This window comes from Anabas testudineus, chromosome 11 (assembly GCF_900324465.2).
Source record: "Anabas testudineus chromosome 11, fAnaTes1.2, whole genome shotgun sequence".
NCBI classification, from domain to species: Eukaryota; Metazoa; Chordata; class Actinopteri; order Anabantiformes; family Anabantidae; genus Anabas; species Anabas testudineus.
Genome location: NC_046620.1, coordinates 7,812,058 through 7,829,890, shown reverse-complemented (window position 1 = coordinate 7,829,890; position 17,833 = coordinate 7,812,058). Strand labels below are relative to the sequence as shown.

Genomic DNA, 17,833 nt, shown 5'->3' with positions numbered 1-17,833 from the left:
ACCCAACATGAATTACATCCTGTCTGTCTCTCCTTGCTCCCTTCACCCTCCCTCCCTCTATCCACAGCTATGCAAAGATCCACATCCCCATCATAGCGTCGGTGTCAGAGCACCAGCCGACAACATGGGTCTCATTCTTCTTCGACCTCCACATCCTTGTCTGCACCTTCCCAGCAGGCCTCTGGTTCTGCATCAAGAACATCAATGATGAGCGCGTGTTTGGTAGGAATGCTTTATTAAGATCACACCTTTACAGTTCTTGGAAAATGGATTTTGAAACCTCATTTCCACTGTGTCATAGACTTATGAGTCACTGGTTCTGGAAGTACTTTTCTGCACTGTTAATTCTACTTTCGAATAACGTTTCTACTCGGCACAGAAATCCTATAATCCTGTAGACACTTGTGGGAATTAAGAAAAGAATAGAAAAACATGACAAGTATGTATTTGTGCAGGTGTGAGGTACTTGTACTCCAGCTTTTAATCCACTACATTTATTTGACAGTTACTAGTTACTTTGTAGATTGTTAATACAGATAAAGAAATCTGCTAATTCAAATATTTGTTAATTAGCCTTTCCCCAGCTCCACATTGTAAATGGAAATTCACATGTCCCAGTTCCATGGAGTACACTTTAATGTTTAATGTTTAAAAGAAAAACTGTATCAAGTTACTCTTTAGGATTTTGGTTGGATGTTTTTAGAGAAATCTGCCTCAGCATAGTGTGGTAGTATTTGTGGTGATCTGGAGTCTTATCCCTGCATCTAACTGAATACCTCCAAGACCAGGAAACATTCCTGTCTGTACAGTATCTGCTCTGTCTCTAATAATTTCAAACAGCCTGAAAGAAAAATAGAACATCTCAAACAAATCCTTATAGAGTAAGACAGCCCAGATCAAGGGCAGAGAACCTGTGCACACAGCACAGACCTTCAGCAAGTCAGCGCGTTTCTCCCTCAAACCTAATCAGCCAATTAGAGCTATTGATTAGCTGTGCACCTGTTGAAGTGGTTTGGCACTTTTCAAGGACAGAGGGCAGCCAGCGCTCCATCTATTTAAGGTTTGAGCTAACATAGACTGATTATGCAGCGTTTCTCTAACAACTCAATTTCTCTTTTTCATGTCTTTATCTCTCTGGCTCATTTCCTGTCTCTTTACATTCACGCCGTCCTCCTCTTTGTCTGACCTTAATCTGCTTTGTCTTCTCACCCTCTGCCTTCCAGTGGCCCTGTATGCCATCAGCGCAGTCTATTTCGCCGGTGTGATGGTGCGTCTGATGCTGACATTGACTCCGGTGGTGTGCATGCTGTCGGCTGTCGCTTTCTCCAGTGTCTTTGAGCATTACATGGGAGACGACACTAAGAGGGAGAAGCCCCCTGCTGAGGACAGCAGCGACGAGGATGACAAGAGGAATTCTGGGAATCTTTATGACAAGGTTGAGACAGGACAGAGTCATTAAACTAATTTACAAAGTCCAATTATATTGATGTCATTAGGGATGTTTTGTACAAACTCTGAAATATCTTCAAATTCAGTAGCACAGTAACATTGGTCTATTAAAACACCCCTGAGATGTTTTTCCAAGTTGCTCTTGTTACACGCTTTTCCAGCAGCCTTTGGGATCTGGATTTATCAGTTGCTTGTTTGTCAGCTTCTGTTCTCACTCCCCACTAGTTTGGACAAACTGTGATTCAGCTGCAACTGTTTGCTGCCGTTTCCATAATTGTAGTCGTGTCTGTTTGTTGTATTTTAACCGGTTGCTGTATTCACTGTTGAGTCTGTGTTTGTATCATTACTCCTTTATTTTTTGTGCCACCACAGACACCTATCATCTAAAGGTGCTTCTAAAACCGTCTTTAAAAAAAATCACGTTTAGTTTTGGACTGTTTTCTTTTCTTTTCTTCTTGTCATGGTGGTGTTTATTAAATATTCCTGATGCCCTGCACTAGCATAAAAATATGCAGTAATGCACTATTGAAGACATGGTCTTGAAGCAAACTTCAAATTAAAGCAGAAATGTGCCAGTAGAGAGGAGTTCAGACTGGAGGAAGCAAAGCTCTAACAAAAGGCTATGGAAATATTTTGAGATCAAATCCCCTTTTCAGCATGATCTTCAGGCCTTAAGATGAATTTTTGATGAAACATTAAATGTAAATAACAAACGTAGCTGTCCTGCTGCTCCATCTGAATGGTGGATTCCCAAGTGGGATGGTTAAGTTTGCTATGCTGCAGTTTCTTTATGCACACAGGTCTTCAACATGTCCTTTATCTCAAAAACTGAATGTCACAACTCTATAAGCAGAGCTGCTTTTCTAAGTTCGTGGACGTTTGGCATTTTGGATAGACAGGATTTTCACAGACATAACTTAGACTTAGACATAATATTTACAGTAAAAAAAGGCCTTAGGGCTTTTTGAAAGAACACAACCTTCAACTTCACTTTATTTTATACTACTTTATCGTCACATATCATCCGTCTGTCATGTTCAGATAGATAATTTATGTTGTTAATGATATGTTTTGAACTACAGACAGACCTGCAGCAGAGGTTTCAGTCAGTTCTGCCTCTCACTTTCTGAACTCAAATGTTAACCACCTCATTTACTTGTATTATTGCTCACTTTCAACCACAGTGTCAGTATTAGACCAACTAATTGGAGTAGCTAGTTACAGAATAATTTTCATATGGTGCAGTCTCCTCACCATAGTTTTCTTTTCATGGCCTCACAGTTTTCTGCAGCTGCTGTAAAATATTAACTCATCACAGGGTTCATCTCACAATCTTCAGCGAAGCATCTTCAGGCGGGAGAGAAAACTTGAGGATGCTTTAAAATACTTTGCTCAATTAGCTAAATCAATAATTAATCCCATTTAATAATTGATATTTCTGTAGTGCTTCAGACTGTGCTGTCCATCATAAGAGTGTTTGTCTCCCCCTGCAGGCTGGAAAGGTGCGCAAACATGTGTCTGAGCAGGAGAAGGCAGAGGAGGGTTTGGGTCCAAACATCAAGTCTATAGTCACCATGTTAATGTTGATGCTGCTGATGATGTTCGCCGTCCACTGCACCTGGGTGACCAGCAACGCCTACTCCAGCCCCAGTGTGGTGCTAGCCTCGTACAACCATGACGGGTACTCTCACACACACACACACTTCACCGTTAATGGAGTTATGGGTTTTTTCTATTGTGAAGCACCTGCTCTTGAAAGGAGCCATTATAAATAAACAAGTATTACTTTAAATCACTGCAAGGACTAGTGCAAAGTCCCTGCTAATATTTCATAACGCAGAAAGGTGGATTTCTCCTCCTTGCATGCAAAGTTGAATGTGTGTGTGTGTGTGTGTGTGCAGGAAGAGAGCAGCAGGATAAACTGAACATATGTATTTTTCATGAGAGGTTTGTGGAAACATTGATATGTGCACCTATAGGTTTTAACATGATTGCTTAACTTTGTGTTTCTAGGTCAAGGAAACATCTGTCGACAATCTCTGAATTTACATAAAGCTGATATATTATTCTCTCTGAGATTCTTAACAGGCATAATTATTCTCTTTAAGCATCAGGAAGGAAATATTGAAGGCCAAGAGTAAATGGTAGACGGAAGTTCTCATACATATATTAATGATACTGTGGCACTTGTCAGACAATGGTTTAGCTGTGCTACAGGGTGCAGCGCTCTGCTCTTTTCTCTCGCACATACACACCCACACAATCGTGCATAACTGAACGTGCACAGACACAGAGTCATAATATGATTAGCATATCTACAGTTAATTGGTTGCCTAGCTTTATGTCTGCTCCTGCTCCTCGAGGTAAATTTAGGACACAAACGTTCAAAGTGCGAGGTGTTTTTAACCCTCAGTTTAGCATACGTGGATGCTCTATTTTCAGCTGTTGTTGCCCTTCTGATTCAAAGCCTTAACTGAAATATTAATAGCCTCTGCAGTCATATGCTTGTCAATGCTGTTACCTGTCAAACCATATTTTCCCTGTTAGGACACGAAACATCCTGGATGACTTCAGGGAGGCTTACTACTGGTTGAGACAGAATACAGACGAGCATGCACGCGTCATGTCATGGTGGGACTACGGTTACCAGATAGCTGGCATGGCCAACAGGACCACTCTAGTAGATAACAACACATGGAATAACAGTCATATAGCACTGGTGAGCCCTCCATTTCTCTTATGTCTCGTCTTATTCTGTCTATTTTGTCTTCATGCTTGTGCTCTCATCCTGTTTTACTATTACATGCATTCAGAGACAGAGAAACAAATTATTTCTTTAAGCAGCCACAAGATGATTAACATGCACTTCAGTGAATTTTTTATGTAATTTTCAAACTCTATAAAACTGCTCGCTCAAAAAGCCGGATGATTTTTTTACTTTTTCCATTGAATTTACACTGTGGGGGGATTTCAGTTAATTGCTGTCAGATTCTGTGGGTTTGAGTTATTTATTTTTTCTTGTTTTGCTGCCTAATGTAGACAAATGGTTTTGTCTTTCAGTTAAAGCCTTCTAGCTTTCTTTTCTCTCACTTCTACCTGCTGCCTGTTGTCTCTTCAGCATCTGTCCCCATCAAATGTAATTACATAGAAGGCATGATGGATCTTTGTTTAATAGTTCTCGCTCTTTTTTTCTTGTCTTGGAAGTGGAAAATGCATTTTAAAGTAAGACTTTTTACTCCTATCCACTATTTATAGGTGGGGAAAGCCATGTCATCTAATGAGAGTGCAGCCTACCAAATCATGAGGTCCCTGGATGTGGACTATGTGCTGATCATCTTTGGAGGTGTAATCGGCTACTCAGGCGACGATATAAACAAGTTCCTGTGGATGGTGAGGATAGCAGAGGGAGAGCACCCCAAGGACATCAGGGTGAGTGTGAGACAGTAACAGCCTGTCACTGCAGCTATTCTACTAGAAGTCATGCAGCAAACATTCACACAGCTGTGAAATCAATGTTTCCTCTTCACTCTTGCACTTATGTAATGATGCACAGACACAAACTGATTATTGCACATACTTGTAGCTTGGACAGCAGGGTGTTTATTGGTGCATTCATGACAAAAATGTGACTTGGAGAATCATGTAACCATGTAGTAAATTCTGCCGATACTTTCCCAAACCACATTGAAAAGGTTCATATGCACTTAAGGAACCAGGCGATTCAGAGAAATTAGAATATGCAACTCACTTCAATATGAATTTACATGCACTGTAGAAACATAGTTGTGTATACGTGCAGCATATCAGTAATCCGATTTCTCTTTGATCCTCACTTCATTATGGAAGCATTATACTGCTTACAGTCTGATGTTCAGCTAAAGGTTCAGTTTTACTTGGACCTAAGAATTATTTTACGGCACCAAGACAATAAAAATAAGCACATTTCCTAATGTGTTGAACTAGTCCTTTAAAATCTTGATTCTCACCTGTCATTTGATCAGTAACTTAAACGTGCTGTACATAGTATTGTAATTTAATGTAAATTGTTACTATACAGTTTAAAAAATATGATATATGTCAATGTGAATAACATAGCTGCTGTTACAACAATAATAACATTATTTATTAATTATTTTCAATCTTAGTCAGTGTCAACCAACTTATTATTTGTTTTTTTAATCCACGCCAGAGTTCTTGATGCTTGTGCTACTAAATGACTTCATAATTTACTGATTTTCTCTTTTCCTCCCTGTCGTCTTTAGGAGAGTGACTACTTCACCCCTCAGGGAGAGTTCAGAGTGGACAAGGCCGGGTCGCCAACTCTGCTCAACTGCCTCATGTATAAGATGTCGTATTATCGATTTGGTGAAATGCAGGTGAGGAAGTTCGAAGTTCTAACAGAACAGAGAAGTTTTCTAATGTCCCCAAAAGCTCTACATCGCTGCCTTGTCTTTGATCATTTCATCCATTTCTTTGTGCGGTCAGGGCTAGAAAGAAGCTCTCCAGTGGACTTTGAGAGGTTTTCTGGGGTTATGATCCACTCTGTAGGTACAAATAATGAGTTCCAGCTCAGTGTCAAAATCAGAAAGTAACAAGCAGCTGCCATCATCAATGGGGAAAAAAGTGCTGCTGCTTTTTTTTATGCTGCTTTACCAGAGAATAACAAGCAGCTGCCACCACTAAGGTGTAAAACCTCTTGCTACTGTATGTTAAAAGCAGAGCTAGCTGGCTGACAGACAGGCAGAAGAGGATTTAAGGAGATGCCTTGGGGATCTCCTGAGGTTCACACAGGGGGGTGTTGGAGGAAACACAGGATGGAGGAGGAATATGAAGGACTGGCGGAAGCTTTGAAATGCGCCACGGCTACTTCTGGCAGGTAGCAGTGCAGAGATGAGAGGGATCCTTCTTGCCAGGTGCTTACATCCTGACTGTAGATGCGACCCGGGCCAACAGCTCAGCATAGATGGGAGAATCAATGCAGCTGCCATCTGCAGACAGCCAAAGCTCTGTGCAGCTCACAGCGATGTTTTTGGGGTGAAGAGACGGAGAGACAGAAGGAGACAGAGCAGGAGCTCCGCTTGAGAAGAAAGAAAGTGTTAGTCTGGACAGATCTGGTTTACAGAAACAGGATGTGACAATGGGAAAGGACTTAGAGGACATCAACAATAAGAAAAGTGTACCAAACCATAGCACAGGGTAGTTGAGGAGGAACTTTAAGTGGCGCTTTAAGGATAATAACAATGCACAGTCCAGAGAATGGGGAGTATATAACGAATGGAGTTAACTCAAGGTCCCAGAAACCTACACACTTCCACTTTACTTAACATTTAAGTAAAGCACTGAAAAATGCTAATACATTTGTGTCAAGAGACGACACTATCGTGGCTAATAATAATCCAATATTTAATCCTCTGTGCCCTCTGAAGTAGCCTAAAGGCATCCTGCACATCTGAACGTGAACATAGAGACTGAAAAGAAGGGAGGAATAAAACACAACCACAAAAAAGTGAAAGTAAATGGGGAGTGTAGCCTTTAGAATAGAGGTGACAAGGGCAATTGCCACTGAATAATAGGTACAAGAGGGCGTACCAGTGGCTCATGTCAGTTGTAATTGTTGCCAAAGGGCAGATGCTGTAATCGAAGTGCTATCAAACTTTTTTTTTTATCCTTTTTATAATTGTGTTTAAATTGTGTTTGTTCTTGTCTTTCTCTGTTAAGTGCTAATGTTTAATTTAGTAAGTGTGCTGTGGGCGGAGACTAAATAAAAATTAAGTTGCATTTTAGTTAGCTGCAATAGACAAAGAGGTCACATTGTGTCTGAAAGGTTTTCTTTAAAGGAACAGTTCCACATACGCCCATGTTTCTTGCTGTAAATAAATAAATAAATATAAAGCTACTGAAGCAGCACTTCATAGCACCTTATATCTGTTACAACAGCCAGACTTGATCCCGGTACTATGCTACTACTTTTACACAGTAGTAGCATCTTGAATCGAGCATCTCTCCCAAACATTTCCCCTGTGGGATTCATAGTATATCAAGTATATCAAAATAAAATGAAAGCTGGCATCAGCTCCAGCCCCCTGTGACCCCTCACAGGATAAGCAGTTCAGATAATAGATGGCTTGATTCCAACCATCCATTCTGCTGCCTGTGCTGGTTCAGGTCGCTGTAACTTAATGTATTCTATCATCAGGTTTTATATTTATATGCTGCTGGGAAGTACAAAACATTTTCTGCAATAACTAATAAATGAATTGTCTTTACTTTTGTACTTTACGATCATGAAACAGTAAACTGTATTCCCCCGTTTGCCAGCTGGACTTCCGGACACCACCTGGCTTCGACCGGACACGTAACGCAGAGATCGGCAACAAGGACATCAAGTTCAAGCACCTGGAGGAGGCGTTCACTTCCGAGCACTGGCTGGTCCGGATCTACAAGGTCAAGAACCTGGACAACAGAGAGCCGCTGGACCACAAGCTTCGCAGCATAGTGCCGAAGCAGAAGTACACGTCCAAAAAGGTAACGAGGAACCAGTTGTGTTTTTGTTGGAAAGGGGTCGAGCAGTTTGATGAGTCACTCTACATCAGTGTGTTATGATTCATTCTGCTCCCAGGTTTAGAGAGAGTCATTATTTATTTATTTATTTTATACAAAAAAGAGAAAATCTTCATAAATAAAAACACTTTCAATTGTGAAATGTTTGGTCCATACCCGTCTCCGTCCTGACCATGTGAATTACCACTCAACAATTTAATTTGAACTCGCACAGCTTCTTGTAAAAGCTGAATTACAGTACGTCTTTCTTTCTTTTTCCCTCCTCTCTGACCAGACCGCCAAGAGGAAGCGGGGACACGTCAAGAACAAGCTCGTCCTTAGGAAAGGCAAGAAGCTACAAAAGAAATAATGGTGATGATGAACTCTTCTAGGAAAACAAACAAATGCGAAGAAACCTCTAACAACCAATGAAGAAGAACACAGCGGCCGTTTATCTGCCACTTGGTCTAAGCGCTTCTCATTAGAGCGCCCCCATGTGTTGAGGAAGTTGAAGTGTCGTATCTGGCTAGCTCCAGAACTGTCGTCTGTTTTATCCTAAGGACGTCTGTCTTGCTTTTTTCTCCTGTTTTTGATTTCCCGTTTGTTCTTTTGTTTTTGTTTTTGTACTTGAATGTGTGGGAAGGTATAGGGCTGCTCTCCTTGGTTTGGTATTGATTCATTTTTGTGGTACGCTAATTAACTGCTTATCAGTACAGGGATCGGGTGAAGGGGAATGAGAGAAGACTAGGAACATTTGCACCAAAGACCCATAGACCTTGCTCCATGGCACATGTGAACTCTACTGAGTGAGGAAGACGGGAGTGAAAGCTGAGGATTAAGTTCCTGACACGTGTACAGAGAACAGTATGCGGTATGGAGGAACGTCACATCTACACACAGTCCATCTGTAATATGAACCTTTTTATCATCATCATCTTCTTCTTTATGTCTGCCTCCCTCCCTGAACCTTATTTTTCAACAAATTCTTTAGAAAACAATTGGCCTAGTGTGTAAATATGTTATGTAAAGAAAATGTCTAAAAGGATGGTAATATATTGGATTATCGTGGTGATTTTTAAATATGCAGTTTTTGTTTTTCTTCGTTTCTTTATGTGATAATTTGGGGTTTGTTTGTTATTTTTGTATGTCAGCAAATAGAACAGTGAATGCAATAATTCTTGTACAAAGGGGCTTGAGTTTTTTCTTGAAAGAATGAATGTGACTTTGTAAAAAGTTTCCCGCCCACCCCACCCCACTTTTTTTCATGAATTGCGTAGATTGTACTTTTCTGCTGCTAGGGTTTTAACGACGGAAGCAAGCAACTGTGTGTAAAAAGTAGTGATAATAAATTAGGCCTCTCTTCCTGCAGAGGGAGCTCTCTAGTTCAGTGAGCAAAGCCTAGTGCCTCATCGCTGGTCATCATCACCTCGTTGATTTGTGACGGTCTACCTTGTTTAGCTCTTCGTGTATCAGTGCAGCAGGTCGGGTGCTTTGACCAGACGGAGGCTTCGGAAACTGGAATTTACATGTTGTCTGGAAATGAGACAAGTGAACTGTGAAGGGGCGTAGTTGATGCACAGGGACTGATATAGAAATATAAGATGTGAGGTCAGCGAAAGGTAACTTCCATCCGTATCTGTAACTACGGTGGACAAACAGGCATGTTTAGGGAACTTAAGAGCTCTGTCCCAAGTCCACACTGCATGCAGGTCTACAAAGCTGTTGAGTTACTTCTAATTCTCAAATATATAACGAAGCTTTAGCGCTGTACCTTTTGTTTAATCAATCTACATTTTCCTGAGGCCAGTGTGGCGTCTATAAATGTCTTTCTCTGTCCAATCAGCTCCAAAACCCACAAATATTCCATTTACAAACATTTGGAATAGAGAAAAACAGCAAATTTTGGAACAAGAAAATAATTTGACTCAAACAATGAAGTGACTATTTAAAACAAAAAACTTGCTAATTAATTTTCTGTCAATCAGGTTATTCAGCTCCATCAACTGACAGCTATTCTCAAATGTTATCTTCATTATAGTTGGTTATTTTCTAGATGAATCACCCAGAGCCCACAGCGACATCTTCAGATGTCTTCTTTTGTTCAAGCGCCAGTGTAAAATCAAAAATACTATGAAATTAACAGTGATAGAAAATAGTGGGAGGTGAGAAATATTCAGATTTGAGAATCTGGAGCAAACGCGCTTTATCCTTTTCAAATGAGAAATTTTAAATCCTCTCACCTGCTCTTGTTTCCATAGCCAATTTTCTTTTGATTCTAAACCTCAGTCACCATTACTTTATGTAGGAAATTAGTGGTGTGGCCCTTTGATTTTAATAATTAGATTTTGTGTAAGCATAGTAGATTAATGGATCCTGAATTTGCTGCAGGAAACTGTCAGAGGAATAACACAGCTGGCACATAATCTATCCTTGATCTTTTTAATATGTAGTAAAGCTGATTGTTTTTGTTGATTAATAGTTTGATTAAAATGTTGAGTTGACATTTTCTAATAGTTTATGTCCAGAAAAAAGTAGTTAGGAAGCTCTAAAAAAAGACAACACCCCTTCAGCTCTGGTATACGGTATGTGATTGGGACACAGCTCTAATCAGCAGTAATGTTTGACTTCGTATGCTATGGGCACTGCACTGTACTTCATGTCCAAATACTAGTCGAGTTTCTGTACGAGCGTCCTCCGGTTACATTTTATTTCTCATTAAAGAAAGACACATCAAAAAAAACAACACATCATCTGGCTGTTCTGTCACATTTTGCAGAAAGTGACTTATTAGTATCACACGTTATATTTTTCTTCATCATTTAAAAAAAAAAAAAAAAAAACTAAAAAAACGTCTGATCGCTTTGTTTTCTCTGCTTCTGATCTTCCGTGAAACGGCGTCTCACCAGTTCAGGCTTCAGCCCTTCGACGCGTTGCCACATTCTTATTCACTCACTCGACACCTGAAACTGTCGCGTCCTTGGATTCCTCATTTGTCGAGAGCGAGTTCAGACTAAGCCTTAATGTGGTGAAAAGTTTGTTGCCCTTATTTTCTTATCATTTTTTGTAATTACAAACGGCGTAACACTTCCTTCCTCTACTAAGTTTATTTCTTAGTAGTTCAGTGCCGTCTTTCCCCAACACCCTTTTTTTCTTGTTTCTTTCCCTGCTTGTTTCTGCTCACCTTCAAAGTTTACATTTTTCTGTTGTTCTGTTCAGCCATCTTTAAATATACACTTTAATGAAAAGACTTGTGTAAGTGTTTTTATTGTGGTGCCTCCTCTTGTTCAAACCGACCTTTGTTTATTGTCCTCTGCAGAGCTGTTTTTGTTTTTTATTATTATTATTCACTCAGGTGATCACAGTTAACCACTTGATGGCAGCATTAGCCTTTGGATGAGGACCGGTCTTCAGAGTCTGCATCAGTATGTATAAAGGATGACGTAATGCACAGAGTGGTGAAGACAGTGGTGGTTCGTAAGAGCACTGGGTGAACTCTCTCTGTTAGGGTAATATTAGCTTGATGGTGTACAGCTATGCTAGTACAGCTAGTTTTCTACAAACAAATCGTATAATCCTGTTTTCTGCTGTTGTTCAATGTTAAATTAAGTTAATTATATACTGTTCCAAACTGCTCAGTCCATATTATCTCTGGTGGTTTTCAAGCACTGCTCTGTTAACTATTTTCAACAATTCCCAATCAGACTAAAACCAGTGATGAATTGCCTCTCCACATTGTCCACCATAATATCTGTCAATCATGTTTAGCTTTTTTTTTTTTTTTAAATCTGTGCAGCTGTTAACATCTTTTAATGTCATAACAATTAAAACACATCAGTGAAACACATCTGCAGTGGCTGACATGACATGACCTCGGTAGTATCAAATATTTCTAATGGGAATTGCTGAAAATATAAAAATCGTGTCATCAGGGAAGTAAAAATCCACTGATGGAATCACTTGGTCATTCAGTATATTCAGGTAGTCAGCTGACCTCATTCTTTGGACACATAACGTTGTCGAACCTAGACCTGACCAACTGCAGCAACCCCAGGTCATAGCACTGCCCCCACAGGCTTGTATGGTAGACACTAGGCATGATGGGTGCATCACTTCACCTGCCTCTCTTCTCACCCTGATGACAACAATTTCACTGTTCTGAAACAGATTAACATCTTTTCCAAAACCACAGGATGCGTCTTCTAATGTGGTTTTTGTTATTATGTATTGTTTAGTTATAAGTTCCAGATCCTTATGTTGTTAAAAAAGCCTTCACCAGTCCAAATGTATTTTAACTATTTCAACGTTCTTACAGAACAATCTGAAAATCTACCTATGCTAATGTTAGCATTAATCTGAGGCCGAGGTAGATGTGCTCTTTAGTTTAAAGGAGCTTTCTGGCTTTTTAGTTTTGGTAATTATCCATTTGCTGTGTTAAATTAAAAGTCAGGCGAGTTAGTTATTAAAGACCTTCCTGTTTGGGAGTAAATGAATAAACGGTGTAATTAATCACTTGAATGCAGGACGTTAAACAACAGTTGTTTTAAAAATAGGTAGACGATCTTTATTAATGGACAGTGTGTTTCTCCACAGTCAGCCAGCTTAACTAAATCTGGATCCTTTTAGATATTAACAAAAAAAAAAATGGTCAGTGGCTACAGATCTATTCTGTACTGTAATATAATGTGTGTGTGTGTGTGTGTGGCTACAAAATTGGAAAATGAAGGGAACAGAAAGTGCAAGCAGTGAGGAGTTGATGTGGAAGATGAGAAAAAACTATAAGGCCATAAAGTATTCAGTGAAGAACAGCATGGAGTGATTATAATTACTCTCTGCTTTGCTTTGTTTAGGAAAAACCAATGTGTGAATTGGCAACCTAATTTGTCAAATATGCAGTCTGAATCCATGAGTACTACAGCTGCATGACCCAATAAGTTTCCTTTTCTAACAAGCTGCTTCTCCCAGTTCCCAGTGATTGTTATTCTGGTAGATTATCCTCATCTTCACAGAGGCGACCTTTCAGCGACCCCCAGATGCGAGAACATGGCTGTGTCTTTCGGCGAGCTTCCTCATCCATATTCATCACCGCGCACAAACTCAGGTTGGTATAAACTTGGGTACGCTGCAGACGCCTAATTAAACAAGTGCCATCTTAAGGACACAGATACAAAAAAAGATCCAGGAAGATTTTGCAGCAAACAAACAAACAGGTGTTTTTCTTTGGGAAGAAAAGTCTTCAGGCTCGAGCAGCTGAATGAGAGAGGTAGTAATGGAAAAGCATTTGTTATGCAGAGCCGTCTCGCTCAATAGACGAAATACTGTGGGTGGAGCAACGTAGCAAAATAGAAAAAGGTACAATACAATAAGCGTGTAGTAGCATACTGTTAAAATGTGCAGAGATACATTCATAGTGCAGTTAAAACAATCTGTGGACTAGCTCGATGTAAAGTACAATATAATTAACATATGCTTACATATTTATCTCTGGATGTATTTTGAATCTTGCGAGGTGTCTTTATTTCTTCGAGCCCACTCTGATTGGTAAAAGCCACAGATATAAAACATAGTACATTTATTTATTTATCTCTATGGTAAAAGTGCTTTATAAACAACTCGTTTGCAGCTACAGTGTTCTGTGGTAGATGGAGTTGGATTCATTCTAACGCTTCATGACGAACTAAAAGCTGACGACGATGTTCGACAACAGGTGTTGATCATAAAAAAACATCAGTGACAAACTTCTTTACTCTGTGTGAAAAAAAAAAAAAAAAAAAGGCCTTGGCAAAGTGAAAAATAGAAATACTCTACTCTGAGTAGTAATACTACTAACTGTATATAAAAATGTACGTTCATCCCAGGAGTCTCAAACCCTTTCTTGGTTCTGGTAGTTGAAATCACTTTGGCACCTTGCTTGTTTCATGTTTGTCTCTGTGAGAGTCTGCGTCTCGGGACTGTGGAGGACAGAGCTCCAGAGTTGGTTCAACCTCCTGATCTTGGTCCTCAGTCTGTGGAGGTAGGATCTGAGTTGTTGTCGTCCTTGAAAGTGTTGGTCTGCTGTCAAGTCGACTTCCACAGTGGGTTGTTGTAGATCCAACCATCTCCCTGCACACGTGAGGTAAAGAAAGGAGACGGTTAAACATGTTGATGATCAGCCAGAAAACAGGAAATCACCCACATTGATGGTTCCACTTTAGGTGTTTCGACTGCAGACAGGCATAGTTCCTGGTGTACTTTTCATTCTTTGTATTTTTCACGTTGAATACTACTTCATTAATTGGTACTGTAATTATAATTAATTAATATACAGTGAGTCCAGAAAGTATTTACAGCGCTGACCTTTTTCCATGTTATGTCACAGCCTTATTCCAAAATCCATTAAATTCATAATTTATATATATAAAAAAAACATCATTGTGAAAGAAGTTTGTTTGAAATCTTTGCAGATTTATTTAAAAAAAAAAAAATCAGATGCAAGCTGTAAGTACTTTCTGGATGCACGGTCCTTTACCTTTTCTCATATTGGAAAAAAGATTTTTGTATGAAAAAAGAAACTGAAATATCATATTGGTATAAGTAAGTATCCAAAATTTGCTGTTCAGTGGCAACTGGAGTTGCTTTAAGACTTGCTCAGGTAGTCAGCTGACATTATTCTTTGAGTACATAATATTGCTGAACCTAGACCTGACCAGCCCCAGATCATAACACTGCCCCCACAGGCTTGTACAGTAGGCACTAGTTATGATGGGTGCATCACTTCACACACCTCTCTTCTTCTTTTCCACAGGATGTTCTGACATGTTTAGTGAATCAGAAGCTACTCGCTGCATGAGTTAGGGTTAAATAACTTGTTGCCACTGTCCTGTACCTCTTTGATGAAGTATTTGGGAGTCCAGGGTTTGTTATCAGCTGCTCTCTGCTTCTCCTCCCCTCTCTGTCGCTCCTCCAGCCTGTGCTTGTGCTCCGTGGCCTCATCGATGTTCCCTTCCTTCAGCGACTTGGTGACATGTTGCCATAACCTCCTACGAGATGAACACAAAAAGCAAGCTAAAGGCTTTCTGCCCCGTTTAAATGAATCTTTTCAGAAAGTTGGTGCTAATTATTCTTTCACCTTGATTCTGTCCTCCCATGTTTTTCCACAGGCCGCAGCTTCTTTCTGATGACAGGAAGTTTGGTTGTGTCGATCACTTTGGTTTCCCCGCTGCTGTAGGTGAACTCCAGCGTACCGTTCCACTCACCCTGGGCTTTGCATACGATGGTGTTGGTCGGATTGTGTTTGACCTCCGCCGTCACTCTGCAGTCACAAGACACAGACGTTGAAAACTGTCCCGACTGCCTGTGACGTACACTATATTTAATTTTTTCACTTAGACTAACTAATGTTGTGTACTGTGTGTACATATGTCCCAATGTGAAACTTGCTTAAGTGTTGTCATATGTATGAAATAAAACATTTTCAGGAGCAACTACTCTGTGTGCAGGCACCTATTTCTTTTATTTTCCACATGAGTGTGACTGTTAATATCTCTGTTATATTAATGTTTGTGACAAACTCGAGACGTCACTGTATTATACTAAGAGAAATATGAACAGGGTAAAAGTCAATATTGTAGAATAAAACTGTTTACATGGAAAATGTCCCTGTAAAAATACTCGAGACCATTTCAAGCATTGACAAAGGATGTAAATGTAAAGTCTGGATGTAGACACACAAACACTCACCTGTGCACCTTCCCACCGTAGAAAGGCTTGGTGTGAAAGGTGACGGTGGCCGAGTAGCCGCTCTTGACACAGCTGATAGAGACTTTACCTCCCAGTTCCACCCAGGGCACGGTGAGGATGGAGCGGGCGTAGGCGCAGGGCAGCGTGAAGACGTACTCCTCGTCATGCTCCAAGAGACACAAGACTCCTGCGTGGACAAAGAAAATGAAGGTGTAAAAGACAAATAATGTACATGAGGAGGACACTTTTAAAAAACTGAACACGACCGAGTGCTTTGGAAACAGTTTGTCTGAATGCTATAATTATGAATTTACTCTAATGGCTTTGAAATGTGCCTGCCAGTGATTTTCATCATGAACTTTTACAACACAGCAGGCAGTGCAGAGGCTGAAGCATATGTAAACATTAAATTGACAATATAATAGTTTTCTATTGTGTATCACCTAAACAGTCACAACACAAATGTGAAGAACATTATCTACCAGTTTATACTTCCTTAATGCAGTTTATGTCTGTATCTCTAAGTAGAGATGCTGAGAGTCTATTATCCTTCATGACAGAGTCTCCACTCTTCTCCATAATTAGTTTTCTGTTCTTTCTTGCAAAACATAACTTGACAGGAGTAAACATAGAAAATTATAAGCATCTGATTACAGTTATATGTTAGAGAATAAGGTTTGATTTGCTCTCATGAGAGAATACCAGACAAAATAATTTACATAAATAATATAATAATCTAGTGAATTAAGATAATAACAACATTTGCAGCTTTTTTGTTAAGTCTGTTCCTCATACGGCGTCTTAACTACAGCTGGAGTTCAGACTGAGGTTAGGGATGGAGTTATTTTGTTAATTCCTTCTTTCCCACCACTGTATTGCCTCGTTAATCATTCCACAGCTCTTTAGGTGTATTTATAAAACATGGAGTAGCTGGGAAAGCTGTAGCCAAAGCTTCTGGCTTCAGATGCCGACCTGAGCAGCCACTCGTCACCGTCAAAATACAGCTGCACAAAAAAATCTGGCTGCATCAGCTGCTGAACGTTTGTTCCTCTGCTGCTGCTGACTCACTGCCAATCAGCTGCATCTCAGCCACACATAAAAATACAGTAAGTGTCAACTACCACTGCAAAAACAAGAAGAGAGTGCAATGTCTGACTGAATCAGCTCGTGTCCAGGTTCAGTTGATTGGACTCGAGGACTGTGCACCTTCAGCTCAGGGTGACTCATCCCAAACAACCTACTGTACAAGGTGAAGCCGGTGCTGACGGAGAGAACTGGTTCATCGATTGCTATGGGAGCGGTCGCCTGCTCTTTCATACAGGACACGACAAGGTGGATTTTTGCAGAGTTGTTTCAAATAATGTTTAGTTTTCGTGGAGACTCCTTCATTACAGCAGATAGAACAGTTACACAATAGTGCTATGTTTACTAAAATAAAGCAGCTCAGTACTAAAAAATTAAAAGTAAAATTTCTATGATGCAAAACTTTTTCTATCTACAGTATTTTATTTGTTCCACTCACCTTCTCCCACCATGGACACTCCTATAGACATTCCCATGAACTTGCTCTTGGTCCACACGTGGGCGTTGACACACATCCTCTTTTCTCGGGACTCGCAGTAAAACGCAGACACCGGCGGGTGATGGGACACCTGCTCGGCCACAAATCGAACTCTATAGCAGCCTCCCGGTGACTCATCACTGTGCTGCGTATTGTTGGGGCCCCTGTTTGGCTCCCGAGCCGACCCCTGGTTCGATCTCACCAAAGGTTTGACTTTGTCTCGAGGCACTTCCCAGGAGCAGTGAAAGGTTTCCCCCAGCACGGGGTTGTATGGCTTCTTGGCCACAGCCCCTTTCCGCCCCTCGTGGAAGGCCGTCAGGTAGTACTCTACAAAGCGGACTATCCGGTCCTCAGCTGTGGCCCCTGCTGTGATCGACAGGAACATGTCGGGGTGGGCCATGAAGTTGGCGTACATCTCGAGCAGTGAGCGCTTTTCCAAAATGAAGGTAGGCAACACCACCTAACACACAGGATGTTGAAAGGAAAAAAAAATAAATAAATGAATACATAAATGTACGTACAGCTAAAACCCTTATGCATTATATCGAAGGAGTCAGATACTGGTGA

General features: G+C 40.4%; 2 protein-coding genes across 3 annotated transcripts in view; one reads left to right on the top strand and one right to left on the bottom strand.

Moving 5' to 3' along the window:
• LOC113154158 (dolichyl-diphosphooligosaccharide--protein glycosyltransferase subunit STT3B) overlaps positions 1-11,234 on the top strand; it is a 69,290-nt gene extending 58,056 nt beyond the window's left edge. The window contains exons 9-16 of the mRNA XM_026348195.1: positions 68-222; positions 1,224-1,435; positions 2,943-3,130; positions 3,997-4,168; positions 4,705-4,878; positions 5,712-5,825; positions 7,768-7,974; positions 8,285-11,234. Coding sequence (XP_026203980.1) covers positions 68-222; positions 1,224-1,435; positions 2,943-3,130; positions 3,997-4,168; positions 4,705-4,878; positions 5,712-5,825; positions 7,768-7,974; positions 8,285-8,359 — 1,297 coding nt within the window. The 3' untranslated portion in view covers positions 8,360-11,234. The remainder of the gene's footprint in view (positions 1-67; positions 223-1,223; positions 1,436-2,942; positions 3,131-3,996; positions 4,169-4,704; positions 4,879-5,711; positions 5,826-7,767; positions 7,975-8,284) is intronic.
• A 2,081-nt stretch (positions 11,235-13,315) lies between these two features.
• Positions 13,316-17,833, bottom strand: part of LOC113155046 (oxysterol-binding protein-related protein 10) — a 48,192-nt gene continuing 43,674 nt past the window's right edge. For both annotated transcript variants that reach the window (XM_026349525.1, XM_026349524.1), the window contains 5 exons: positions 17,228-17,726; positions 15,706-15,892; positions 15,095-15,277; positions 14,852-15,005; positions 13,316-14,088 (listed from right to left, as the gene is read on the bottom strand). In XM_026349525.1, coding sequence (XP_026205310.1) covers positions 14,044-14,088; positions 14,852-15,005; positions 15,095-15,277; positions 15,706-15,892; positions 17,228-17,726 — 1,068 coding nt within the window. In that variant the 3' untranslated portion in view covers positions 13,316-14,043. The remainder of the gene's footprint in view (positions 14,089-14,851; positions 15,006-15,094; positions 15,278-15,705; positions 15,893-17,227; positions 17,727-17,833) is intronic.